Raw genomic sequence first — 27,225 nt, 5'->3', positions numbered from 1 at the left:
AATGTTCTCATGGAAAGATGATGTTGAGAGGAGACACCTAAAAATATGATGGCAGTAGCTTTAACATGACCAAAGTTTCAAACAATATCATTCAGATTCAGTTCTTCCATTAGATTTAAACCGAATGGACTACGTACCATCATCGAAATAAGGTATCCACATAGGCCGCTTTTAGTATCGACGTTAATAGCCCGCTTCGAAACATATGAAATGTGGAGCTTACCTGTCCGCGCTACATGAAAGAGCCGAAATGAGATTTACACATAAGTCAACGAAACTTGAAAATTTTCACTTACAGCACCTCCGACATCGTAAAGTTTCCAGTCGTATGTTCTTCCACCAGTGTAAATAGGAATGGAATGCTCCATAATCCCCAAGGTCTGTAGCCGAACATTAAGGATGTCGTCTACGTGATAAATCGGTCAATACGCCGCCGTGACTCAAAGATTGTGATACCAACAAAAATTACTGACCGTTGGAAGGAGTATACTCGGGTTCCGCAATTCGTTGGATGTGTCCCAAGAAACTAAAGGAATCCATCTGTCAGCACCTTCTGAAAGGAGAATGAATAAAATTCGATGTGAACGCACTAGGATGCCGAGTCATCCAGGCGAATCTTTCGTTTCTGAATATAGAATTTGATACTTTCATGCATCCAAAGCGCCTCAACGTCGTCTACGGCAACAGCCAGAGTCCGCGCAACAAGTAAAGTGGTCTCACGAGTTCTATTCTCGATTCGGGATCTCTTTGTATCTGAAGAGGTTGCCAATGTCGAGGCGATGAGGTTCTGCCATCCTAGTCGCACATAAGCACCTGTACGACCACCAGCGACAGCCACGCCACCGCTGAGCTCCGAGGCAAGCGTATTTTCCAGTGACAGTAGTGGTAATAGTTTCACTCGAAGGCCATTGAGCTCCTGCCTTACAGCATTGGAGGCCATAGGTTCGTTGGGAGTATAATTCAAAATCTCATGGTCTAATTCGGCGAAGATCATGCGTATGGCTTTGATGATGTTGAAGTAAACCACCGGTGTCCATGAGTGACGCTCAGCGTCTAGAGTTTTGGAAGCATAGAACAGCTGAAACTGTTTCTGCAAAGTGGATTTCCCTTGTAAAATAATCGTGAGGAAGGAACTACAATAATTTGTTACTGTCATACCTGATTCTGCCTGACCCAACAACAAAACTTTTCTCGAGTTCAAGCCATGCCATTCAAGAAATAACATCAAAAAAATATCGAAGCGCACCTTTTATCTCTCTCCTCTTGGCTTCCTTTAACCGAGCGGCCTCTCGCTATATCGGTCATCAGCACGCAAAAATCGAGAGCACATAATAAGAAAAATACCTTGATTTCTTCGTCGATCCTATCACTTATCAACGTAGCCTCCTCTGTCGAGACAAATAAGGAATTGGTATCAGAAGAAAAGCGGCGGCTACTGCGTTGGGAAGCCAAAGAGTTCCTTCGTTGGAGCGCTATTGAGGCAGCCATAGGGATTCAGGCGAAGAAGATGGATGTCGAACCTATTAAAAGGGGCCGATTGTTATCATTTTCCAGCGGCGTGATCCAGTCTATAGCGTCCCTCGACAACAGTGGGCATATTTGATGCTTTTGGCCGATAGGGTTAAACGTCAACCCAGAGAAAAATGAAAAGCCAGCTGGTCTAAATATGGCCAGATCATAAGACCCCCGAAAGCAGATGAAGACGACCTTTATCAGCTTACCCATCAAAACACATGCAGATATATACGTAGATCATGGTCAAACGTGCTTCTGATGCAGTCGGCCTGGTACTAGGACACCAGTATGCTAATGTTGACAGGAGTTGCAGTTCCTACAGGTACACGATAGCAATGCTTCTTTGAGCACACTTGATCCTGGCGCCTGAAAAGGAAGCAAGTCAAACTTGGACCTGATAGATGTTAGAACGGAGAAGGTACAGAAGTGCAGATGTCTCTCCGCCGAGATACATCGCAGGGAGCAATTGAATGAAAGAAGGTGATAGCGTGTACAGCCGTTGGCGCACGATCATCTCGGTCACCGCAAAATCATTGGCGTGATTTTACTAGTTGCCTACCATTCTGCGATATAATTCAACTCTAGGGGTTGAATCGCTGAACCTACCCTAACCTTTAATAACTTACGTTGACTCTTTGAAACGATCACCAGTCTCGCTTGAACGATTAGCAGATACAACCCGAGGGATCCACAAATGTCAGGTCAAAATCTAGAGGAGTAGTCATTCTCCAGTTTTACCCATATTTGCATCACGTCAGCGCGGAAGGAGACATAAAAATACATATCTGAATGCAGCGAACACGGACGATAGCCGGACATCGAAACTTGATTTCAAGTGACCCGGTGCACTTGTGGAGCCATCGACCGCGGTAGAAAGAAGCACATCTTTGTGAAACACAAGATTTATTGTCATCGAACAGTAGCCATGGTTGGAGAAACCACGGGTCGTACTGTGAGCGTATTCAACTTTAATGTTTGAAGAGTCAGCGAAAATGAATGATCCTAAATCTGTGTTGAAGGCGCCTCTGTCCAAATTTATGATGATCAGTATGGCATGTTTGAATCGAGCAGACAAGATACTGCTGAGAATAGTAAGACATCAGAGGTAAAATACTCATAGCATTTTTGTGCACTTTGAGGTGAAAGATGCCAAAAACATCCGAGCAAGAGCAAGAAAATTTGATATTCGTAATCAAGTTATACGAAAATTGATATCTTCATTTTGTGGCGCCGAGCCCCAGCTTTGTCGTCTTGATGATAGCGGTCAGAGGTGCGTCTAAGCCCCCAGTAACGCCTATGCGGTCGCCCTCGGCCCATCCCATCATGGCTAGCAATCGGAATCCAATGTTACTTTCCGTAAGTTTGGGCGCAGCCTGTGATTGCAAAACATATTAATGAATAATATGTACAAATAAACGCGTTTGAGAGCGACGCACCTTGCCTACTTCATCACCCTCACGATGACGAGGCATAGCACCCGAAGGTCCTTTTCCTTTCTTGTCATAGATGAACGAATCGCCACGCGCGCCCATACCGCCACTTCTTCGTACAATTTTTGCGACCTTGCGTTCGTCCACAGCCTGTCCGGTTCTTGATGTCTTTGACAGCGTGGTGTAGCGCGAATCGCCTTTGCCTTTACTGATACTCTTGAGGTTGAATGCCAAAGCCATTTCGTGAATATTTTTTCTGGTCTCTTTATTCGTTGGAGGAAGAGACATTGAGTTTGGACCCCCAATGTCCGCTATGAATCGTCTGATCTGTTGCACCAATGTCGTCATATCCACGATACGGTTTGGAATAACTGTGATTGTAGGATCCAGAGCAGCAGCGGCGCGCATGGCTTTTCGACCCTTCTTGCCTCCCTTATTAATTGACAAGGGATCTGCAGCTTCTTCGAGACGAGCAAGTGCACGAGCCTTCTTGTATTCAGCTTTCTTTTGGCGGTCCCTTTCCCAAGCCTCTTGTAATTCCAGAGGCAGGCCCTTGATTTTGTCTTTGCGTTTTTCTGTTATTTTATGAGATTCTATTTCGACCTCTTGGCATACATTGGGGGCACTTACTGGCAGGAGTTAAACCGAAATCATCCAAATCATCGAATGTGCCATCTCGGATAGATTTGAAAAGTGCTTTCCTCAATTTGCGATTTTTCCCGGTCAGGACATCCTCATTCTCATCAAAGATATCCTATCCACATGTCAGCACATTGTCTCGATAGGCAAAACTGGTGTAGAACGTACCTCAATCTCCTGAATAAAATCTTCATCTTGGTCTGCCCAAGTCATATTCCGCTTGATCATATCGTCGTCATCATCGTCCTCTTCATCATCGTCCTCCATCTGATCAAACGATGTATCCTGCATCTTTTTAGACCTTGACTTATTTCGTAATCGCTCCAACCGTGCCTGGAAACTCGTTCTCGGGGTTTGGTCCTCATCCTCATCCTCATCCTCATCATCAGATATATCATCACCAAACTCGTCGTCAAATTCCAGGGCCTCGGAAATGAGCATGGCCTCCTCAGCAGCGAGGGCATCTTCCTCTGATTCATCTTCGCTCGACACTTCGTCATCTTCGCTATCTTCATCATCTTGCTCGTCTTCCATTCTGATCATATCCTCGACATGAATATCATCCATGGTAGTGTGCAGACCAGCTTTATTTCCAAGCAGACCGCCCACAAAACTCTTCATGGCATCCATACCAGGCAGCAAGTCAGGATCAACGTCCATCCCATGGTCATCGTCCTGAGCTTTTCTTTTTTCCATGTTTGCCTGAATCTCTTTCTCTTTCCCTTTGCCTTTCCATGCCATAAATTCATCTGACCCAACTTGAACTTCATCTATCTCGCCAGCGTCATCGTCGGAATCGCCCCAGTCCAAATCAGAGTCTCCGCGCCTTCGTTCATGCCGCCTCGGATCCTCCCTGTGCAGCATAGCTTCCTCCCGCATTGCACCAAACGCACCAAACGAGGTCTTCATTCTGTTTTTTACCCCTCCTCTCTTCCGTTTCCATACCTTTGCTTGACGAGGAGTCGACACAGGTGGAACAACCAGGCGAGCGTCTCCCTTGCTCGGTGTCTGGCTTTGCTTCGAGAACGAGAACGAGAAAGACGACATCGATACTGGAGCAGGGGTAACATCCGGCAACGAAGACGAAGACGCAACAGGCTGTGGTGTTGCAGACAAGGCTGCAGATCTAACGTATGGTACAAATCTAGACGTATCCGGAGCGTTGTTGGTGCTCGTGGATGCCTCGGGAGTCTCTGATATTGTCCCCTCACCCTGGATGTCTGTTTTGCGGGGGTGTGGTGCAACATAGACTATAATATCGTCGTCCTCGTCGTCATTTCGAAGTGCTGATGGAAGGAGATCTCCTGAAGGAGCCATTTCTGCAGGAACAGAAGTTGGTTGCACATCAATGCAGAAAAGATCTGGTTCTGGTTCCGTAGCTGTTGTGTTTAACTTTGGAGATTGGCTGGCCAATTCTGAAGGCGTTTCCTGAATCACTGGATCGACATTCACTACAGGCACGTCAATAGCGATTGTCTCCGCATGCTGCGTCGACTGAATGGAAATTGAACCGATATTCTCGCTTTGCGGGACAAAGGCCTTGTCCAGGTCGTCTGGTTTTGGTGACACAGAGAGGGTTTCTTCAAAAGTCGTAGAAATCTCTTCGACTTGCGGTACAGGAACATCAACAACAAGAATATCTCTCTGTGGCTGATGCGGTGAAATAGATATCGGGTCGGCCGATGATGGTACCAACCCTTCAGAAGGACTGGTGATCATATCGACATTATATCGTTCAGCTGAATGAGGTGGGACTGGAATAGTTGCCGTGGCTATTGATTCGCTGGTTTCGGCTTCAACTTGTAAATCGGATATATCGACGTCGTCTGCATTGGGTTGCTCTTCCGTGGTGGATAGGGCATCTTCGACCATCTTTGTAAGACTATCGACGTCTGCGTCTATTGAATTTGGTTGGTCCGCTAATGTAGGTTCAGGACCATTGAAACTTGATGTTAATGTTGGTTTAGGGTCCATGTAGAATCCGGTGAACTGTTCTTCATGTATGATCGTCGTCTCCGCCAATTTACTTTTGCGTATTGTGGTTGTTTTCACCTCTTCACTGGGGTTGAATAATTTTCCAACGTCGTTGAAATCTACTTCTTCTATTTCTTCCTGCTCTTCTTCATCATCTTCTTCAGGTTCTAATCGAGGTATGTTTCCTCCACTGAAGACACGGAATACTTGTTCCGCTGTAGGAATGTGACTTTGTTCTGTTTCATCTGTAAGAAAAGTTAGATTGCAAAATTTCATTTCATCAAAGCCAAGAGAGACACGTACCGACATCCTCGACACCAGGTTTTAATAGCTCTTCACTTTCTTCCTCCTTGAAGAGAACCTTTGTGAGAACCGAAGGAACAAATTTGATAGGACGTAGGAATGGTCGTTCTTGATAGAGCAATCCAGAAAGAGTATCTGGTCGTCCATATCCCCCTCCTTGGCCACCACCACGAGGGGAACCGATACCAAATTGACCTCTGCGTCCACCAGTGAATTGATCACCGGGAGTTCCTCGGCCACGCCCTCGAGGTGAGTCATAACCACTTCCAGAAAGCATATCATTCCCTCGTCCTCGTCCGCGTCCGCGATTAGGCGTTGTCGTCCCTGAATTAGACCCTGAGTTTTGACCATAACCACGACCTCCTCTACCTTTTCCTCGGGATGTCTTGCCCCCGCTACCACGCGGCGCTAAAAAGCGGATGAAATTCCGACCCTATATGTATCTGGAGCTTGCGTACCATCTGCAAACATCCTGATATTTAACTCCAACTCATCTTCAAGATAGCTTGCTCCAGGAATTACGTTTCCTCTTCCTTTTCCACCCCGATTGCCGTCGCCGCCGCCACCTCGACCTCGACCTCGACCTCGACCTCCTCGTCCGCGAAATCCTCGTCCTTCACCTCTTGCCATCGTTCAAAGTAGACTGTTGTCGCGAAAAATAATTACGCTCTAGTTGGACCTTGAAGAGCTATGGGTCCAATATTCGTGATCGTCTATCGTGATGCTTTCAACGATTTCGTGAAGATAGTGTTTAACTGAAATGTTTTTGGAACTCGACGTGACGCACTTACAAAATGACTATCGAAATTATCTAATCATCTCACGATCAAATTAGGTAGCTAGCCAAGAGCCAAGACGGCAAATGCCGTAAAGGAGTAAGTTCAAGGGTCCCCACACTTGCCACCAGCCTCTAGCAGTGGGTGGCCCAGTACTGCGGCGCTCATAATACTCCGGAAATTTCTTAAGCTGAGGCACTGTACTAAAGATACAAAATAGTAGGATAATGTGAGTTTAAATTGGAGGAGAACTAACGTCTTCATCAATACGGTCGTGGACCCACATCTCTGAATACACTCCAAGTGCACGCAGTGGCGAGTAATCATACTCCGAATAGGTCAGACTAAGGTGGACATTGCTTGAAATACCCATCTCTTGAGTAAGCTTGATAAGGCTTTCCTTCACATTTATTTCTGCCTTTTTTTTAAGGTGGAAATTGAAATTGACTTTGACCTCCTTTAGTGAAGAGATAAGGCCAGAAGGTAAAGGGTCCATTCGATTGATGATAAACTGGAGTAGCGTGCTATTTGACAATGCCTTGACTCTGGCCGATTCCATAAACTCTATTCGTTCCAGCTTTGGTAGTAAAGGTGGTGTAATTGTGCGAGGTATGCTCCCACTGTCAATGTTTCCAGTAGTTTCAAAAAATGTGCTTTTAAAGTCCCATTTAGTCTCGCAATAGCCATCTACAAGCACAGGTACTTCAGATGGTGAAAATGTCGATACGCGGTGAGGGGGCGTTGGCTTTCCGTAGATCAGATGTGTTATGTTGCTCGCGCTGTGCAGGATCTCTGACAATTGTTTGTCGGAGAGGTTGTCCACACATAGCATTAATGTGTGGAGCCTAGTGGACTTCTGGAGTAATCCACTGATAGGAGTCATTGGATAATTAGGAGTGAGAGCTGGGGAGATACTCGGATAGAATCCTATGGACAACGAGTAGAATGCCAAAGTTGATAGCTTTGGGGCATAAAATGCGTCATAAAAACCCCTGGTGCTTAAAAGATTTGGTGAATCATCGCCGATATATAATGTGCGTAGCTCCGGAAGATGAATGGTGGGCATTGTTTCCGATGGAGTCTGTTGCCAAGATAGGATTGTAAATTTGACATGTATAAGAGAAGGACAGTTTTTAAAGACAAAAGCGGCAACATCTGTGGAAAGACGCTGTAGATGGATGGACAAGAAGGTGAGAACCTGTAACCGAGAACGGGATATTCCGTTGGTGAGATGACCAATATCGTCAATGGAGATCTTCCTCAAGCTTGGGATGATGTTAGGAGGTTCAGAGAAAGATGGTTCAACACCCCCTGGAGTGAATGACACTCGTAGTGTAACGAGGTTATTGGGAAGGGGAGATCCCTCTAAGGCTTCAACTAGAATGTCATATGCATCCTTCGGTATTGACAGTTCAAAATGCCGCCATCGGTCTGCTTCATCCGTGAGGACTTTGAATAATTTACTTATTACGTTTAAATTTTCGGCAGGGAAAGCGGGATATCCTGACCGAATGGAACTTGCTACGTAGTGAATTGAGATCGATAAAGGGCAGGTTCCAGACCGACTAAGCCATGCTACGACTGCCTCAAACTGGAGCTGAAATAATTTACCTGTTACCAAATGCCGACGTTGAGAAATAGGTACATGTTCACTTTGATCGCCCGAGTCCTCGATAACCAGGAAATCAATCCAATTTGGAAAAGCGATATGAATCTGGGCCCACAGAAGTGGCGAAGATTGCGCAATGGACCTCCAGGAACTGCAAATCCGAGTAAGGAGCATCGGTGCCTCAGATGCTAGCATGGCTGGGTTACGATGCTTTTCAAGACAATGAAGGAATATTTCACGGAGGACATCCGCAGGAAGTCGACGAATTGGCGATAGGACGGCTCTGTAGCGTGAAATGGTTTCTTTCGTCGTAGTTCGTTTGGCTTTCAAGTCCTCCAGTTGTATTTCTAGGACCCTGATATTATTTTCTAGTTCTTCCAGTTGGCGAGTGGGCTCCACCAGAAGGCTTTGGATTTTGCTAGCTTCTTCTTCGGAGGGTTCGACATTGCTGGATAAAAGCATGTCGATCGACTTTGGTAATGGACTGGTCTGCATGTGGATTTACGGATTTCACTAAATGATGGAGGTCAGCGACAATCGATAATGCAAAAGTTTTGGTTTTGAGTAATACGCACAGCACGACGAAGGAGTAACTATTCAAGGTAACGTTCACGATTACTACGCTTCACCAGCCACGCTTATTACGCTCAAGCCGTGGGAGCCGTATTTTATCATTATATTAATACTAAATATTTCCAAAGGATATCCTTCGCACTTGCAAATTGCAACACCCACCCACCCTCATGACTGACGTGTCCATGTCTAAATATAATTGAATTGTTTTAGTATTTTACATGTAGGTAATGAAACAAGGAGGCACAACGAAGTTTGGCTCCAGACAGAGCTTGGCAAGTCGGAAGGTAACTTGTCGTTAAAGCGCTTGTGAAAGACAAATGATACATAGTTTATTATTTGGGGGTTAGCACCGTTAATATTTTTTTCTAAACGGTTTTTACTTTGCCGCTTCTTTAGCTATAGCGATACTGGTCAACTGAACAGGCGTCAATGATATAAGCTCGAATCCATAAACAGAAGAAAAGACCCACTTCTTCGTCAGCACGGTCGTAATTCCATTCATTAGTTCGCTGCTTCACCCCCATAGATATCGCGCTGTTCGCCAAATTCGCCGATTCCGAGAAGCTGGGCGGCGAATAGTCCAAATCGAGTTGAACTTTCCTCGCGATTCCTTTCTCTGCAGCGTACTTGAGGACGCCCTCTTGGACGTCCACCTGGCGTTTACGGGCGAATTTAACTTTAACCTTCTTGAGCGGTGAGAAGGGACTGAGAGGAGAAGGATCCATCCGGCCGATGATAAAGTCGAGCAAGTTTTGGTCAGACAAAGCGCTGATTCTAGAACGGACTACCAGAGTTTCCAAGTTCGGAAGTATAGGCAGTGTGCAAGGATTATTTTCAGATCCAATGAAAGCATCCCTGAAGGTCCATTGAGTGGGTGAATATAAGTCTCTACCAATGGGATATGGAGTGAGCAAGTCATCAAGTTCTTCATATTCGTATAGGAGATGTTCTCTTTCGCGTGGGGTTCTTCGGCACCCATAGATCAAGCGCTGAACGGAGCTCGCACTGTAGAACACATCTAATATTTCGGAAGACGTGTACCCTATAACGTCGAGAATCATCGTCTTCAATTTGGTCGACTTCAAAAGCAGGGCACAGATGGGCGGCTTTTGATAAGTATGCGTAGTGTGCTGGGCAAACATTTGATGAATAGGGTTATGTCCAAAGGCTTGAGTTAGATTTTGGGCAATATTTTGAGTAATATTTTGAAGGTTAGCAGCGGTCAAGGCGGGGTCGTGGAACCGGACGGACGAGTGGTCCGAATAATACGACAAGATCGAGAGTTGCGGTGCGAAGATGCTGGCGAAGAAACCATTCTCTAAAACGTCATCCGCCTGGTCCGTTATGTACAATGCGCGGAGCTCGGGAAGATTTGCATACCGATACACGATGGGTCGGGACCGACTATGAGTCCCATGGATCCAGTCCATGTGTACTGTGGTTAATGTTGCCTTGAAGTGCACAAGCTGAGAGCATTTGGTGAGGATAGCTGAAGCTTCTGATAACGGAATAGCGGAATGCAAGGATAGGAAAGTGAGAGTCGTCCATGGGGAAGCGACCTTCTGCAAAACGGTCTGGGGCATGCCGAAGGAATACCTCTGCAAGTTTGGAGCGATAATTTCAGACGGAGGTGGATTCACCTGTGGTCGCCGACGATTCCATCTCCAGTTGCCATGAGAAGACACCCGCAAAGTTACGAGGTTATTAAAATTTATTTGGGCAAAGCCTTCGGATAACGCGTAGTAAGTATCCATAGGCATTGACAGTTCGACATTTGACCATCGGCTGGATTCGTTGAGGAGAGCGTTAAACAGCCTGTGGGTGAGATCCGAATGTTGGAGATTAACCTGGCCAGTGGTCGCTGGTTCAACAGGAGCAATCTGGGTCTTCAAATAGTGGAGAGAAAAGGACAGGGGACAGGCTCCAGACCGGCGAAGCCATTCTTCTAATGCCTCGCATCGGCGCTGTAGTATTTCAATAACTCTTGACTTTGACATTCTAGGCATCACATATTCTAGAAACTCATCCTCGACAATTTGGTCCTCGATGATGTCAGGTACCAAGTCATCGTTGCTGAACTCAATGTGTACCCTGGCCCACAGGAGGGGTGAGGACAGAGCTATGGCCCTCCAGGAGCGACATACATGAGTGAGAAGAACCGGAGCTTCCATCGCTGATATGTAAGGGTTTCGAGTGTTCTCAAGGCATCGTAAGAAAATCTCGCGAAGGATATCTGTAGGAATACGACGAATAGGCGAAACAATGGTGTTGTAGCGCGTAATGGTGCCGTCAACCGTGATTCGCTTAAGCTTGAGCTTCTCCAGCTGTGTTTCGAGTAGCTTTATCCGCTCGTCAAGAAGCTCTCGCTCTTGTTTCGGCTTGACCAGGAGACGATGGACCTCCTTAACAGCTTGTTTGGATGGTTCGTCATTGTTCGTCAGCAAAGCGTCAAGAGCGTGGTTTGGGTCTGGTTCTGGGTGCATCATAGAATCTGTGATGTCCATCATGGCTCTGTAGTCCCTAATGAGAAGTTACTATATGCGCTTTACAAGCTGAATGAAGAGCAATGGTGGTTTTTTTCACAAAGGCTGGTGCACTGACCTGTTTGGCTAAACCAACCCAACGTGACATGTTTGATTTCCCGCGCACGTAATCCGATAGAAAGGTCTATTAACGTATTCTGAAGTCTTTTTTTATTGATTCATGCAGTAGCAGTTACATCTGAAAGCTGGAGTATCGAGGGAACACGATAAACCTGGAAAGCATTTGAAATATATGACGCGCAATTGTCAGTGGTCAACACATCAACCCCGGGCAAACTTGGCCAAACTTGTCCGTGTCATCCGTGTCCTAAAATGATATTTCTATTTTCTACTTTCATTATCGCCTCCACGACATGGGTAAATCTGTGGCAGCCTTCCACCGAGCATTCCACATGGCAATGTCGGACACAACTCCAAAAAGCAATGACTGCCTGTATTGGGGTCTGGGCTCGTTCACGATGGTTCAACAATTGCGAGCCAACGTGTCTCTGTGATAATGTTCATCACACATCCAAAGGGCCTCTGTGAATTCAGAGCTTTGTGAAAAATAATTCGGAACCCCATTCGCGCCATCATGGTTCACCTAATTTGATTGGTACAGGCTGATTTGGATGGGCTGCAAGGTTCAAGACCCCGTCAAATCGAGATGCCAACTACTGACTGGGCAACATGCAGCTATACATAACTCGGAACACCCGCCTGGTAAGGATGAGATTCTTCACTGGCTTTCGGATATATCATCCATCCAACCGGCCATACTCGCCGCGGGACAGTACTGTTACAGGACCCACGGATGCACCAGAAGCAAAGCAGGTCGGAAGGTCGGAGGACGGGATAGAAGAATATTCACTCGTTGGAGTACCTCTTGGCATTCATTTAGGGCTCCATATTATCTCGCACGACAAACATCGTTTTGTGGAGGAGTATATTTTCGTCTGGACAGGGCATTAAACATAGTCGCCAAGTCCTCATGCGGATTTTCACACAGCAGATCACAGGACGAGTTGCCCGTTCCAGAATATAGAAACCTATACATCTACTACCGGTACCCAATCCAGCCGCGGTGCCATTAGGGCGTGTTTGTTTCTGCGTGTGCTCTACCGACCGTTCTTCTTCCCGCCCGCCACTACTAGTATACTTCTCGTTCTTTTCCATATACAGCGACCACGACCACGTTTTACTGAGCAGGCGTCCGAGACTCAAGTTTCCCCATCGCCGCTTGCAGCTCAGCGTGTGCGATACGATTACGATAGGTTTCCGGCACAGGGCGTTCTGGATGACGCCACTTTCAGTTTCGTTATCTTTTCGGTCCTACTTGGTGTTTCTCGCGGTCAGCCTATTACCGTTGACGGTTTATGGTCAGGATCAGGTACGTCTCCCCACTTCTTCTGCTGGCCACGACTCTTTCATTTCCCTTTTACTAAATTAATACATGAAACTTCTGTGAATGTTAGGCAGGTCGATTAGATGTGGTATGTGATGTACCTTTGGTTTTTTTTGCACAGAATTATAACGCTGATTTCTCGATTTCTCTTCACTTTTCGCCTTTTCCGCCACTCGCACATTTGTTTTGTGGGAATCATAGCTGAAGGGAACGAATGGGCAAAATGCATGCGACTTGAAGGACTCTATACATCTGACTTGCAGTCCACCGCCATCGCCAGCGCTGAGTATGGAGTATTGTTTCGAAACCGAGTACACCTCTAATATATCTACATTCTCAAACCCTACTTTAGATGTCCCCCAAACGCCCTCACTTTGCACATGGTGAGTTCCTCCTTCGCACCACCCTCGACGCAACCCAACCAATACTTAATTTATATCAATTCTCAGCAACAATGTTTTCTTCAACATCTGGTCGGCGTGCTCATTTGCGAGCGGAAACAACACGTTGCCAATGTTCAGCCTCTGGAGCTCCACATGCACTGCCAGAGGAATCTCGCTCGAGGCAAGCAATAATATGAAGAACGGCGGGGGTTCGATGATGGGGATTGAGATTCCTGCGTGGGCGGATATACCTGTCCCAGGGAATACTGCATTCGATCTACAGCAGGCCGTGGTGCTCAGTACGTGTTGTTTCCGTCTTGTCAGATTTGTTTGCGCCTTCGTTTCTCTTATTTTTCTCATATCATCTTTGTTGAAATATCCTTGATTGACAACAATCTGATTGTTGATGTTGATTCGCCGTACAGGCCAGAAACTGTCCACGCGATCAAAATGGACTACCATGCAGATCCTTTTGCCCATTCTCAGCGCGGTTCTCGGGGTGCTGTTCACTCTCATCGCCATCGCCCTGCGCTCTCGCCACCTTCGCCACCGGCACGTGTACACGCCAACACAGAACTCCAAGGCCACGGCAAAATCGCGCATGTCTGTCCCGCGCTTCCCTTTTATCTCCCGTATCATCCACCCGTCGCGTAGGGTGCGCCCGCTTGACCAGCGCTCGCTGCCTGACTGGGTCATCGACGAACCAACTGGATCGAGCGCCAGCGCCGCGGGGGCAGGGTTGATTGCGCCGCCGCCCAGCCTTAATTCGGGCGGGACGTCGAGCATGAATGTCAATGTACACACCAACGCGGGCTCGCATGCAAGTGCGCACGCACGTGACCAGACGGTGGTGCTACCCCCCTCGCCTTCCGATACGCCCCACAGAGATAGCACGGTGCCTGGGCATCCGTCAATATACTCGGAAACGCCTCGACAAAGTGTTGCAGCACATGAGAGTGTAGAGTTGTCGATACCTGGATCGGCGTCGACGGCGGCGAGGGAGCGAAATAGGGGTGTGTACCCGTTCGGCAGGGAGGCGCAAGAGTTGAATATGAAGCGCGGCGCTGCAGGTGGTGGTGTGGGTACACATGATATCATGTCGGGACGATATGTGCACCCTGCGACGACAGCCACGAACTCGAACGCTGCGTCTACTTCTAACCTGCCTACAACCTCAAACCCGACCTCGTACTTCCCCTCGCCCTTTACCTCCAACGCCAACAGCAACAGCAACACCCCCGGTACGTCGACGCCGCGCACGGGTTGGGGCAGTTCAATCCGTGATGTAAGCGTGCGACTGCCAAACCCATTCAGAAGGCGTCCTGTGCCCATCGTGTCGACGGTGCCGACAGAAAGGTTCAGGATCGACGGGTCGTCGGAGGGTTCGGCGTCTGTACGCGAGTCAGTTGCCTTACCCCCGCCTAGGGGTACTGGGCGGGTAACGCCGCTGGCACCAAATGTTGGCGAGGGGCGCGTGGCGATTTTGGACGACTTTTACCACGGCGACGAAGGAATAGACCATGAAATGATGCTAGGGCAGGAAATTTTGGTTTATGGTGACTCGGAATTTGATGACGAGGGCACGAATCTTATTACGGAGGATGAACGATTGGACAGTGTGCGCTACAGCGAGAGCAACTCGCGAACGACGCATGGAACTTCAATTGATTCTAAGATTCGAATCGAATCGCCCACAGCGAGCACGGTTTCTCCAAGAAGTAGTATGCCTGGAACAGCTGGTTATTGGCCGCGTAATAAATCGGTGAGTTTGTTTCCTGCAATTTGGGTCTCGCTATGAGAGGAACTATATGCTAAATAACTAATTATTAAGATACCTTTACCGGCGTTGCCACCTGTACCAAACCTTCCTGCGCCATTACCACCTCCCCCTTCATCGCGGATGTCTCCCAGAGTAGCTAATATACCGACAGATACGCCAATCGCCAGTGGTTCAGGCCTTCGACTTAATTCGCCGCCCGCCAACAGTAGTAATACTCGAATGATGTCTCCGATTCCAGAAGACCAAAATTCTATCCGAGCTGTAAATCCGCCTCGCCAGCTTGAGCTGCCCGCGAGCATTGCTCAGACATCGTCCACGAGCTCTGTGCGGCCTTTACCGACCCGCAGCGCGAGTGGTGACTCGGATATGAGTGTGATGTCCTCATCCTCCTCCAGGCGACCGCTTCCCTCTCCAGCCATCTCTGTCTCGAGCCCTTCTACTGCGAATCTGCAGAATCAGCATCAACACCAACGCTCAACAAGCGGCTCAGCGTCTACGCGCGGTCGACTACCAGACACACCTCCTTTGTACTTTAACAACCCGAACAACGCGCACCGGCGGTCGTTCTCCAACAACTCGGCGTCGTCGAGCAGCATCAATCGGACGATCTCGCCTCCGCCCGCCCACCCGCACCCGCCTCCGCCTCCGCTGCCACATCCGCCGCCGCCAAGGGATTTGTTTGATGATCCGATTTTCGTACCCCATAGGAGAGGGCTCTCGGCGGACGACACTGCGAGCTTTTATTTGACACCTGACACGTCGACATCGCCCAGAAGTGGAACACCCCTGGGCGTCGCGAACCAGAGTTCGGGTGCTGCTACATTTGCATCGGCTTCTGGTTCGAGGGTGGATCCTGCTGTGTTTTTCCCTGGTCCTGTGCGAGGAGCAGGATATGGATCATGAATATATTTGTAAGTTATAACCTGTGTATGACGGACCAGAGACTTTGTTGTAAAATAGGTTTTTAAATTTTCTTGCTTTCGTGTTTTTTTTTTTTTTTTAGTTTTGTCTCGCGATGATATTATGCCGCAAATTGTTTTCTTTCGTTTCGTTTTCTTGGCTCCGTACTTTACTTGTATATGTACACCTCTCTGTACTTTGGACCCCAAAAGCCAGCGTGACTTGGCGCTTAATTATGGGAGAAAAGTTTGAGGAGGCCTTGGCGGTATCCGGATTTGGAATGTTATAGAAGCATCTCGAAGAATGGTGAAAGCGTATTAAAAAGGAAGGAGGGAAAAAGTTTGTTGATAAAGAAAGATCATTAAATTTCCACTTACAACTTCCTCTTAACCTTCACGTTTACGACTCTCTTTACTACCATGGCCGTCGTTGGAATTGATTTTGGAACTCTACATTCAAAGGTGAATATACTTCACATATCTATCTAAACCTAACTTACAACGATTTCTACCGCAATACAGATCGGTGTCGCAAGGCATCGCGGAATCGATATTATCACCAATGAGGTGTCCAATCGCGCAACACCGTAGGTTGTCGAACTCAATGCAATAATATTTTTCTAATTCATCCAACAGATCTCTAGTCGCATTCGGACCCAAGCAGCGCGCCATCGGTGAGGCCGCAAAGACCCAGGAGACATCCAACTTCAAAAACACCATCGGATCCCTGAAACGCCTGATTGGCAGGGCTCTCTCTGACCCCCAGGTGCAGGATGTCGAGAAAAAGTTCATCAATGCGAAGTTGGTGGATATCAACGGAACCGTCGGTGCTGAGGTGAGTATCCATTCTCTCGAAGTTGAGATTTTTTTTCTGAAAAATTTTCGATTTTATCGGATTTATCCAGGTCACATATCGTTTCGAAAAGGTTCAATACACCATTACCCAGCTCGTGGCGATGTACTTGGGCAAACTGCGCGATATCGCCGCAGCTGAGCTCAAGACAGTAGTTTCCGACATCGTCATCTCCGTTCCGGGATGGTACACCGATGTGCAGAGACGAGCTATCATCGACGCCGCTGCCATTGCCAACCTCAACGTTCTCCGTCTCATCAACGATACCACCGCAACTGCACTTGGATACGGAATCACAAAATCTGACCTCCCAGAGCCCGAGAACCCCCGCCATGTCGTTTTTGTCGATGTGGGCCACGCCGATTTCTCCGTCGCCGTCGTCGCCTTCTCCAAGGGCCAGCTCACCGTCAAGAGCACCGCTTATGAGCGCAATCTTGGCGGACGCGACATTGACTACGCCCTCATGCAGCACTTTGCCAAAGAATTCAAGACCAAGTACAAGATCGACGTCCTGAGCAACCCCAAAGCTACCTTCCGCCTCGCCGCCGGATGCGAGAAGATCAAAAAAGTGCTTTCCGCTAACACCGATGCACCCCTCAACGTCGAATCTATCATGAACGATGTTGATGCCTCCTCCAAGCTCACCCGTGATGAACTCGAGACTCTCATCGCCGACGTGCTCGACCGCATTCCCGGCCCTCTCCAGCGCGCAATTACTGACTCCGGCCTCACTGTCGATCAGATTGACAGCATCGAGCTCATCGGAGGCACCACCCGTGTCCCCTCCGTGCGCCAGCGCATCCAGGACGCTTTCCCCGGCAAATCGCTCTCGACTACGCTGAACCAGGACGAGGCCATTGCGCGCGGCGCTACCTTTGCCTGCGCGATGCTCTCGCCTGTCTTTCGCGTGCGCGACTTCCATGTCAACGACATCAACCACTACCCAATCAAGACTCAGTGGACTGCGTCGCCCACCGACCCCGATGACGACACCGAGCTGCTCGTCTTCCCCCAGGGCAACTCCATCCCATCGACCAAGGTGCTGTCGTTCTACCGCAAGGAGCCTTTCACCATCGAGTCTGTGTATGCGGATCCTGCTCTCCTTCCCGGTGGCATCAACCCATGGATCGCCAACTTCACTGCCAAGGAGGTCCCCGTGGCGCCCAACGGCGATGCGACGTGCGTCAAGCTCAAGACGCGCCTGAACTTGCACGGAATTATGTCGTTTGAGGCGGCGTATGTTGAGGAGGTCGAAGAGCGTGAAGAGGCCGCCCCCGCCCCTGCGCCTATGGACGTCGACGGAGGAGCTGACGGTGCGGCGGCCCCTCCCCCACCGGCTCCCAAGAAGAAGCGTGTGGTGAAAAAGAAGGAGATTCCGTTCGTCGCGACGAACAGTTCTCTCGAGAAGTCGGTTGTGGAGAACTACAAGGAGCTCGAGAGCCAGCTGCACGCTGCTGACAAGCTCGTTATGGATACTGAGGTTTGTAGACCTGTTGATTCTATGGACAAGGTGTTGACTTTTTAAATTTTTAGGACCGCAAAAACGCACTCGAGGAGTACGTCTACGACATGCGCGGCAAGCTCGAGGACCGCTATGCCTCGTACGTCAAGGCTGAAGAGAAGGCCAAGCTCCTTGCCGGCCTTTCCGAGGCTGAGGAATGGCTCTACACCGAAGAAGGTGAAGAGGCGACCAAGTCTGCGTACGTCGCGCGCCTCGACGCCCTCAAGGCCATCGGCGACCCCATCGTCTTCCGCTACCGTGAAGTCGACGAGCGCAAAAAGGCTGCCGCCAACCTCCGCGAGACGCTGGACAACTACATGTCGCAGGCGACCTCTTCCGAGGAGAAGTACGCGCACATCGAGGAGAAGGATAAGCAGGCTGTTATCGAAAAGGTCGCGACGATCCGCAAGTGGCTCGAGGACCAGAGCGTACGCCAGGGCGAACGCGAGAAGAGTGCGGATCCTGTCCTGACCAGCGCGGAGATTGAGAAGAAGAGGGACGAGCTGATCTATTTCGCGATCCCAATTTTGACCAAGCCCAAGCCCAAGCCCGTCGTAACTCCTGGAGGCAGCGGCACACAAACGCCCAACCCCGAGTCGACACAGACACCCCCGCCCCCACCGCCCAAAGAGGAGGAGAGCGGCCCTTCGGAGATGGACGTCGATTAGAGGTGTGCTGTCTAGAATCCATACCGTTATAGATGCATTCTCCTTTTTTTCCCTTGCTTTCTTTTTTTTCATTCATTCTTGGTTTTCGCTTTTCTTTCTTTCTTTCGACGACTGATTGACGACGCGCACGCACACATACATACATATACATACACATCCTCATGTTTTCTTTCTGATATATCGTTGTAATACATGTAATCCAGCGCTCGCCCAGGAGAGGGGAGGGCTAGTAGTAGTGGCTACCGGGGGGAAATAGAAATTAAACTCGAGTTGTATTAGTACTTATTACATTTGTGCATAGTTCTAGCCATGTTCTGGTGTCTAGAAATTTACTGTCGTCGGAACAAAATCTGATTTATCGTCTTGTTGGGTCTATACAGGGTTACTGTATTCAACTTGTGTGATCACAATAAGTACGACCCATCGCCTATTTGCTTGAAACTCAAAGTAAATGAAGGCGTCAATAATACAAAATCCGGTAATCAAAGAGATCAAAGCGCCGACAGTACACAAGTTCTGCTTGTAAAGGTTGTAAACAACAACGCCTACGCGAGCTAAAACAACATACTAGTTATGAATGAAGTTCTTTGGTCAGCTTCGACGGCTCTTTGTTGTTCATCAGCAGTGCCTGAACTGGGTGGTTTGGATCGAGGTTTTCATGCGACATGATTTCCACAATATCTGTCATCGTCATGGGGTTGTCAATAGCTGACTTTGAGTGAGAATTCGAAGGCATCTAAGTTTTTAAAGTGGATGGTGGATAGGGATAAGTTTGGTAGTGGCACGGCCACCGGTTTTCAACGAAACAAACAAACGCAACATTATGTAAAAGTTTCCCGCGCCCCTGGTCCTCCTCTTTCGCGCCTTTATTCAAGTCTAATCCAACAAGTTTCATCCACCAATCGTTACAAGAAATCGTATCTTCAATGGTATGTAAAAGGATCCCGAATTAAATATTCCACAAAAATATTTCTCACATCAATACAGTGCAAAATTAAGACAAACTCGAACATCCGTGCCGTCATTCAATTTTATACGAATCATTTAAGCCGGCAGCCTTTCAGATTCTCGACAAATTCCCATGGCTGCCCAAAGACACATAAAGAACAGTGACCATTACTACCACTTCTTTGAGAGAGAAAGTCTAGTTCACGAGCAGTCGACTTTATCTGCCAGGTAAAGTTACCTCATTACCATTATTGCCACTTGCGACAGCCCAATCTGCTGTCTACAAAAAGTCCAAGTAAGCGACAATAAATATGGGCAGTGAAAGTATCTGAAATAACTAACATATTCATCTTGTTGATCAACTTTCCATAAAGCAAGGCGCTGCGCCAATTCAAACGCAGGACTTGTTGCCAGAGCCGACTTGGTCACATTGCCGAGTCCTGTGTAGCTCAACTGGAGCTTAAGATTTAGTGGAAATCCTTTTTCTTTCAGATGCCTATGAAGCTCGTCCAGGACGTTTAACCGGGGTTTTCCATGAATTACAGCTCTTACATGCCAAAGCGTTGCAAATGGGGAGGGAGGCGATGGACTCGTCCGGCGAATGAGAAACTCAAGCAAACTTTTTTCTGATAACCCAGCAACCCTGCATTTTCCGAGAAACTCCAGTATATTCAAGTTAGGAAGCAAGGGCACGGCCGCAGGAGTGACTCTATCAGCACAAAACACAGCTCTAAAGTCCCACTGAGTGAGGATGTTGGGTGCCACGCAAGCGGAGTTCGATTTGAGGATCAAACGCGTCACGGAACTTGCACTTTCGAGTATCGTTATTATCTCTGAACTGAGGTAATAGTGCATGTCAAGTGTTAAACTCGTCAATTGAGTCGATTTGAGTAACAGTGCACAAATTGGTGGAAATATACGATGACTAGGGAGAGTAGGTCCCGGTGCCGTGATCTGTTGAAAAGGGAGATTCGACTGGTAGGAAAATATCTTGAGTTGTGGAGAAATGATACTATCAAAGAATCCAGGGTCTAGAACGTAATTATCTTGAATTTTAAAAACGTGCAGTGAGCGAAGTTCAGGCAGATTCAAGTCCTGGTAACTAGCAGGTTGTGCGACATGATTGTTCACAGAAATTCCATGAAAGCTAGGTTGCACTAAAGGTAAGAAGATCTTGAGGTGCACCAGACGGCGACATCTCTTAAGAATTGACAACAACTCAGACAAAGAGATAGGCAAATGGATAGACAGATATTTGAGAGTTTCCCATGGAGATGCGATCGTTGGCATGGACAGCTGAGTAAAATTGACAGAATATCTTTCCAGTTTGGGAGCGATAATCTCAAACGGAGGCGGATTCACTGGCACCAGTTGATTGATAGGGAGAGTACCCGCCTGGTCAAAAAATGTCACCCGTAAAGTAACGAGATTAGTGAATGTGGTTTCGCCAAAGGCTTCCGCTAAAACCAAATAGATATCCTGGGGCATTAACAGTTCAACCTGCTTCCATTGGCTTGACTCTCCAGCCAAAGATTTAAACAACCTTTTTGTAAGATCCGAGTACTTTGGACGCAAATCGCTCAGAACTACGGTATCAACGTGGTGCTTTGTATAGTGGACTGAGAAGGACAAAGGGCAGGTCCCAGATCGACGCAGCCATTCTTCCACTGCTTCGCATCGGAGCCGAAGAATCTCTATTATTCTTGGTCTCAGGAGTCGAGGAGGCCCCATAAACGTCTCCTCAATAATCGGGTCCGCAATATTAGGAAGCAGGTCCTGGTCTGTAAAAGAAATGTGTATGCGGGACCACAGAAGGGGAAACAACAGCGTGATGGCTCTCCACGAGTCAGAAGCACAGGAGCCTCAATGGCCAGCATGAGAGGGTTCCGGTGCACCTGTAGTGACTGTTACGAAGTATCCTACCCCGGCAGTTGGCCAAAGGGTGCGAAGTGTCATATAGGGAAGTTTCCCAACTGCCCAAGACGATGTTTCCGCAGGGTTACTGGGGCATTGTGACGGTGCCGTCGTGCCGAGCCATCAAGCACAAACAATGCAGGGAATGGCCCCGGCAGGGAAAATTTTTGTGGTTTGGGGTCATTCCGTGGGCGTTTTGGTTCATAAAAAAGACATGTATTTCTATAAATAAATCTACCATCTAATGCAACCGTTTGCGCACAAATCTGTGGGGGTGGCGGGGTGGATGGCATCAGGGTTGTTCGGATGACGAGTTTAAAAATAGCTGGACAAGATGTGATGTCATAACATTCCTCGCAATGGCCCTGACGGGCAGGCCTGGACTCTGGGCTTTGCTAAGGCAATAATACCAATACCAATACTATCATTGACCAGATGTTTGGTTTGACCGTTGATTTATTTTAATGGCTTATTTTCATTTCTAGCTGCTACCGACAAGACAGCTTCAGGCTCCGGGAAACTTTCCTAAGAGCTTGTCTGGAATTTTGCCAATTTTGGCCCTCAAATCTGCAAAACCAAACAGACCTAAACTATCCCTTGCCAATATTACTTCTCCAACACAACTTCGCCTTGCACTGCGTTTTTTTTTTAAAAACATGCTTTATCTTAACTTCTTTTTGTAAGACTAGAGTAGTGCTGCCGCCACAGGACAGGACTGCACTGTGATTTTTCACACTCCGATATACTGCACAGCGTACCACAGTCACTGTGAAGGCTGTGCACAGTGTGCCGTAAATTTATGTTATTTTGTCAAGCCATGGTTACAAGGACATTTATGCAATTCCTGCCCTTTCTTTCTGTTCAACATTATGATTTAGTATGGCCTTAAAATGAAGGACTATTACAATTGGAAACAAAAATTCTCTTCTAGGTTACTTTTTAAGTAACCTACACAAGCTTGATAAAAGCTTAAATAGATTTTTGTCCTCAAAAATGTGCAATTTCGATAAAACTTTCTGCAATCGGAAAGAAACATCTCAGTCTGGGTGGCAAGAATACAATATTATACTTAAAAGTGAATAAAAACATGTAGCAATGTGTCTATGCTTTCACAATGAGACTTGAGAGTGTTGCTTAGGTGTTACGAAATGGTTTTATTTATTAAGTACAAACACTGGTTTTTGTATCTAATCTTATCTGCAGAGTATATCTAATCTTATCACACTTTCTACTAGAATCTCATAATCTTGTTTGGATCTTGTCGGATCCATTACATGATAACAGTTTTTCTTCTACACTTATGGGTTGGTCACTGTCTAACAAGGGGATATAATGTTCAGAAATAAATTCTGAATTGTAGGTAATAAAACATCAGACAATAGTACTGGACATAGCCATCTTCTGTAACAAACGCTATGTATGTGGGCAAGGAACTGCGTGATTATGTGTGACGTCATTGGTCACTTCACAGTACTTCACAGTAAACTGTGATAACTGTGAAGCGTGTCACACTGCTAAAAATTATGCTGCACTGTCACTGCACTGCACTGTGGTGACAGCACTTGGCTAGAGCAATCTAGGCCAGTTGAGACATGTCCGAATTTTCTTTTTTGTACAATATGCTAACATTCTAAACCTGAACTTACGAGTCCAGGCATTTGGGCATATTTAATGGATTTTGTATTTTATTTTTTCTATTTAAACTGAATTTTAGAATGTACAAATATTCTTTAATACTGGAAAATGTCCTAATAATTTGCAGTTTTAGTATCAAATCCATCAGATCCAGACAATGGTTAGCCTGCAATGCTATCAAATCCATAAAAAATGGAAAATAAAATGCCAAATTTTTGGCCTAAAATCTTTCAGAATCCGGACAAGCCTCTAAGAGAGCTTCTTAGGGCTTATGGCTTTTTATAGCCAAGATAATATATTTTTGTAAGACTTCTCCTTAAGCACGCAACATCACTTAATATATTTGTATGTGAAACACAATGCACCAATGTGCTACTTTTTTTCTTTGTTTTTAATTGTATTGTTTGCATTGCAAAATAATCAATTTTTAATACTTATTTGTTTTTGCTTGTTTCTGTATTATTTCTGGTCAAAAAGAAAAAAAAAGTAAAATTATGTATATGTATAATTTATATACTAAAGATTATATTTCAGCATCATAACCAAATTTGTGATCCATATATTTAATATATAATATTTTCCAAACAAATTCTGCGGTTGACTGCAATTTGTGCCACTCTACCAAAAGAGGTCGATTCTATAAAAAATAAATATTTATTAATAGGACATATAAAAGTATAATAAATTTCGTACCATTGTTTCCCGTTCAAACTGGTTCATACAAATATGGATAGTGGTCATGTGCTTGTAAATATCCTCGGAATCCTTGATATTGAAAAACTCCAAAAATTTCTTCCAGTCTGTTTTGTCGATGAAACGGGATACAAGTGCAACATATACCACATACTTGCTGCTTAGAATTGGTTCTAGCAAGTAATATGCTGCCACAAAACTAATAGAGCTAACAGAAACAACAAATACGTCGTTTGTTGGCCAGTAAATGTCGTTGGTAATTGGTTCAATACAATAACCTTCAATCAGCTCTGAATTAGCATCCTAAAATAGCAAAAATAAATATAAAAATATTAGTATATAGTGTAAAATGACTTACTAAAGCATATATAGCATATTCTTTATAACCAAATTCTACAAATTCCTGGACAATTGTGCCGTATCCAGGAAATCTATCAGATCCATAAGGAAATACAGAAAATATTGCTTCTTTAGCATGACATGTAATACATACGCTAAAATTGCGTAAAGTATAATGCCATGGGTCAATAAGACATTTATGCTGATATCGCCTCCATTTGATCTGGTTGTTCCAGACACCTAAAGTGTCAAGCTCAGTCCAACGTTGGTTGATTGGAACATATTTCATAATGAAGGCAGTTTCGATTTCGGCATTGATGTCTTTTAATAGATAGCCAAAAGATTCTAAATGAATTAGATTTAAGTATAATATGTTTAGATATAAATAATATAATTGCTTACTTGATATTATATCAAATGGCGGAAGAAGTTCCAAATATTGATTCAAATTGAGAAAGTCCATAATGACAAGAAGGACTAATAAACGACAAACACGATTTGAATGTGATGCAATAAAACTTTGTTATTGCAATTTACGCTTTAAATAGGACAAGCTCAAGAGTAGATTACTAATATAATATAACAAAATGGCGCCATTTTCTCACTGTTTAATAAAATGGTGTCATTTTTTCACCATTTAATAAAATGACTAATTTTCAATGCATTTGTTGCTATACAATTAGTGCAATTAGTAATATGCCGATGTCATTTGAATACTTCTATTAATATATCACTATAGTATTGATACTATTATCAAATCTATCATCATCAATATCACTGTTGCTATGTTACTAATACTGTTTTAGTTTTCTTTAATTGCTTCCATTACTATAGTCCTGTACTATCAACGCCACTGCCATTGCATTAATACAATATACTGTGTTATCAACGCCACTATCATTGTATTAATACAATATGTGCTATCAACGCCACTGTCATTGTATTAATACAATATATTGCTTTAGGTTACATCACACTATTGCCAAATTAGTATACATTATGCAGGGTTACGGAAATTAAAATGCTAGACACCGGCTAGATAGGTATGTTGGCCGCTAGACCACAAAAAAACAATTTAAATGCAGTTAGATTCTAAATGATGATGAAACAACTTTTGTATACTTGTTTCAAAAACATGCTAATTCCGTAGAAGTTGGACCGTATATTTGATAGATTTGATAAAAATCAATCATATAAATAGAACGTACATATAATAGAATTGACTGCTAACTAACATTAGTTATATATATATATATACTTGTTCTATTCCATTTGAGTTAGTGCATAACCAATATCAAGAGAAACTTACTAATTTAGTATTATACATTTTTATACGTAAAGCCAGTGCTATATTGAATGAGTAAGAAATACACGTAAGGACACGTAAGTCTGTGCTGTATTGAATGAATAGTAAGTACACGTAAAGCTAGGGCTGTATCAAATGATTAATAAATATACGTAAAGCTGGAGCTGTATTGAATGAGTAATATATATGTATTCAATTAGATAAAGCAAAATTTGAGAGCTTGTTTTACGACAAGGACTTTCACTGCAGGGGTGGGGTGGGCTGACAGGTCTAGTTCGATCTGAAGAATATTGATCTAATAATAGTTAAAACTAAGTTACATATGAGAATAATAGAAATTCGAATAGAAATCGTTAAGATTTAGGGTAGAGGGTTACGGGCATCAGGGTATAGGGCATAGCAGCTGTATCCTGTATAAATATACCCTTTTAGCAGCCTAATCATTACCGATATCTTCTGCTACTCGTTTCTATCATACAATATGTACTACAGTATGAACACTTCTTCATCCATTCCAAATGCAAATGAAACTCATCAGGACGCTGGATCCTTTCCTGTTAGTTAAACATCTATTTTATGAATTATCTATACTAACAATTTTTGTAGATCGGTGTAAAAATTTTTTATATTGACGGTCAAGGCAGATGTATCTATGGGATTGTTAAATGTCACCAAGCCATGCACGTAAGTTTATAACATTACTTGTCATTTACTATACCTGATTGGGGCTCCAGTGTACACTTCTTCTGCACATAAAACCTCTCGACTCAGATGGAAAAGAACAGAACATGACATGGATTGTACCGTAAGTAAAATATATTTATATTTAAACATCTTTTGTTAAATTAATATTCTGTTTAAATAAAGTTCCTATGCAGTCATTTGTGTATAGTCTGTATATACTCGTTATATATCCAGTACCAGAGGTTCATATGTATCCATGATGAAAGAAAATGTTAATCAAATATCAACGAGTATACAATATTAGAACACGAATCTGATGAATAGGGTACGCGTTGGCGAGTCAGTATGCTCACGTGACAGGTTTATTACATAGTCAGATAAAGGTCGGCTATTCGATCTCCTTTGTCCGATTAGATTACTAAATACTGATAAGTCACTGATGTAGCCACAAAATATAAATGCATGTATGTTTCTACTGTAGAGCACCAGTGAACAAACAATACTTTACCTGTATATCGATTACTCATGCACCGATACCCCTATGCTCTGTACCAGAACCATGCTACAGTCACTTTGCATTATACTGGTATTGACTTATGTCGGAAATATGAACCTTGGTTAAACCTTCATTCGATTACCAACAGCAATGATAACTACCCGCAATGGACCCAACCGACCTGCGTGAAATATGGTACCACTTTATTATTAATAATTCCATGACCTGACCGATATTCATCGCAATCTAATATCTAATTACATATATCATACCCTATATCCGATTATAATAACCATGTTTTTGTGAAATAGTCGTAGCCCAACTCCATTTATTTTTGTTGATATCAGGTTGTATCTCACATTCTCTCCGCTTCCCGG

At 45.2% G+C, this 27,225-nt stretch overlaps 7 protein-coding genes across 7 annotated transcripts; 2 read left to right on the top strand and 5 right to left on the bottom strand.

The window, feature by feature from the left end:
- Positions 1-129: 129 nt before the first annotated feature.
- On the bottom strand, positions 130-1,488 carry JR316_0001715 (Guanine nucleotide-binding protein alpha-4 subunit; the record flags this gene model as incomplete). The annotated part of the gene is made up of 7 exons (XM_047887515.1): positions 130-168; positions 224-232; positions 297-406; positions 474-526; positions 591-1,107; positions 1,247-1,292; positions 1,345-1,488. The coding sequence occupies 7 exons, from the start codon at positions 1,486-1,488 to the stop codon at positions 130-132; spliced, it is 918 nt and encodes a 305-aa protein (XP_047752438.1).
- A 1,244-nt stretch (positions 1,489-2,732) lies between these two features.
- On the bottom strand, positions 2,733-6,491 carry JR316_0001714 (G-patch and R3H domain-containing protein C30B4.02c; the record flags this gene model as incomplete). The annotated part of the gene is made up of 6 exons (XM_047887514.1): positions 2,733-2,888; positions 2,952-3,520; positions 3,576-3,699; positions 3,753-5,803; positions 5,862-6,269; positions 6,320-6,491. 6 exons carry the CDS (start codon positions 6,489-6,491, stop codon positions 2,733-2,735), a joined length of 3,480 nt encoding a protein of 1,159 aa, XP_047752437.1.
- Positions 6,492-6,872: 381 nt separating this feature from the next.
- On the bottom strand, positions 6,873-8,741 carry JR316_0001713 (uncharacterized protein; the record flags this gene model as incomplete). Its single annotated transcript, XM_047887513.1, has 1 exon — positions 6,873-8,741. The coding sequence occupies one exon, from the start codon at positions 8,739-8,741 to the stop codon at positions 6,873-6,875; it is 1,869 nt and encodes a 622-aa protein (XP_047752436.1).
- A 457-nt stretch (positions 8,742-9,198) lies between these two features.
- JR316_0001712 (uncharacterized protein) lies at positions 9,199-11,326 on the bottom strand (the record flags this gene model as incomplete). Its single annotated transcript, XM_047887512.1, has 2 exons — positions 9,199-9,237; positions 9,293-11,326. 2 exons carry the CDS (start codon positions 11,324-11,326, stop codon positions 9,199-9,201), a joined length of 2,073 nt encoding a protein of 690 aa, XP_047752435.1.
- Positions 11,327-12,720: 1,394 nt separating this feature from the next.
- On the top strand, positions 12,721-15,815 carry JR316_0001711 (uncharacterized protein; the record flags this gene model as incomplete). Its single annotated transcript, XM_047887511.1, has 5 exons — positions 12,721-12,734; positions 13,013-13,132; positions 13,199-13,431; positions 13,558-14,894; positions 14,964-15,815. The coding sequence occupies 5 exons, from the start codon at positions 12,721-12,723 to the stop codon at positions 15,813-15,815; spliced, it is 2,556 nt and encodes an 851-aa protein (XP_047752434.1).
- Positions 15,816-16,231: 416 nt separating this feature from the next.
- JR316_0001710 (Heat shock protein hsp88) lies at positions 16,232-18,833 on the top strand (the record flags this gene model as incomplete). Its single annotated transcript, XM_047887510.1, has 5 exons — positions 16,232-16,273; positions 16,334-16,398; positions 16,448-16,646; positions 16,717-18,144; positions 18,198-18,833. The coding sequence occupies 5 exons, from the start codon at positions 16,232-16,234 to the stop codon at positions 18,831-18,833; spliced, it is 2,370 nt and encodes a 789-aa protein (XP_047752433.1).
- A 5,020-nt stretch (positions 18,834-23,853) lies between these two features.
- JR316_0001709 (uncharacterized protein) lies at positions 23,854-24,825 on the bottom strand (the record flags this gene model as incomplete). Its single annotated transcript, XM_047887509.1, has 6 exons — positions 23,854-23,967; positions 24,024-24,211; positions 24,302-24,326; positions 24,382-24,426; positions 24,517-24,707; positions 24,765-24,825. The coding sequence occupies 6 exons, from the start codon at positions 24,823-24,825 to the stop codon at positions 23,854-23,856; spliced, it is 624 nt and encodes a 207-aa protein (XP_047752432.1).
- Between the last annotated feature and the right edge of the window lie 2,400 nt (positions 24,826-27,225).

Source organism: Psilocybe cubensis, chromosome 2 (assembly GCF_017499595.1).
Source record: "Psilocybe cubensis strain MGC-MH-2018 chromosome 2, whole genome shotgun sequence".
Lineage (NCBI taxonomy): Eukaryota > Fungi > Basidiomycota > Agaricomycetes > Agaricales > Agrocybaceae > Psilocybe > Psilocybe cubensis.
This window is presented reverse-complemented; position numbering and strand designations above follow the sequence as displayed.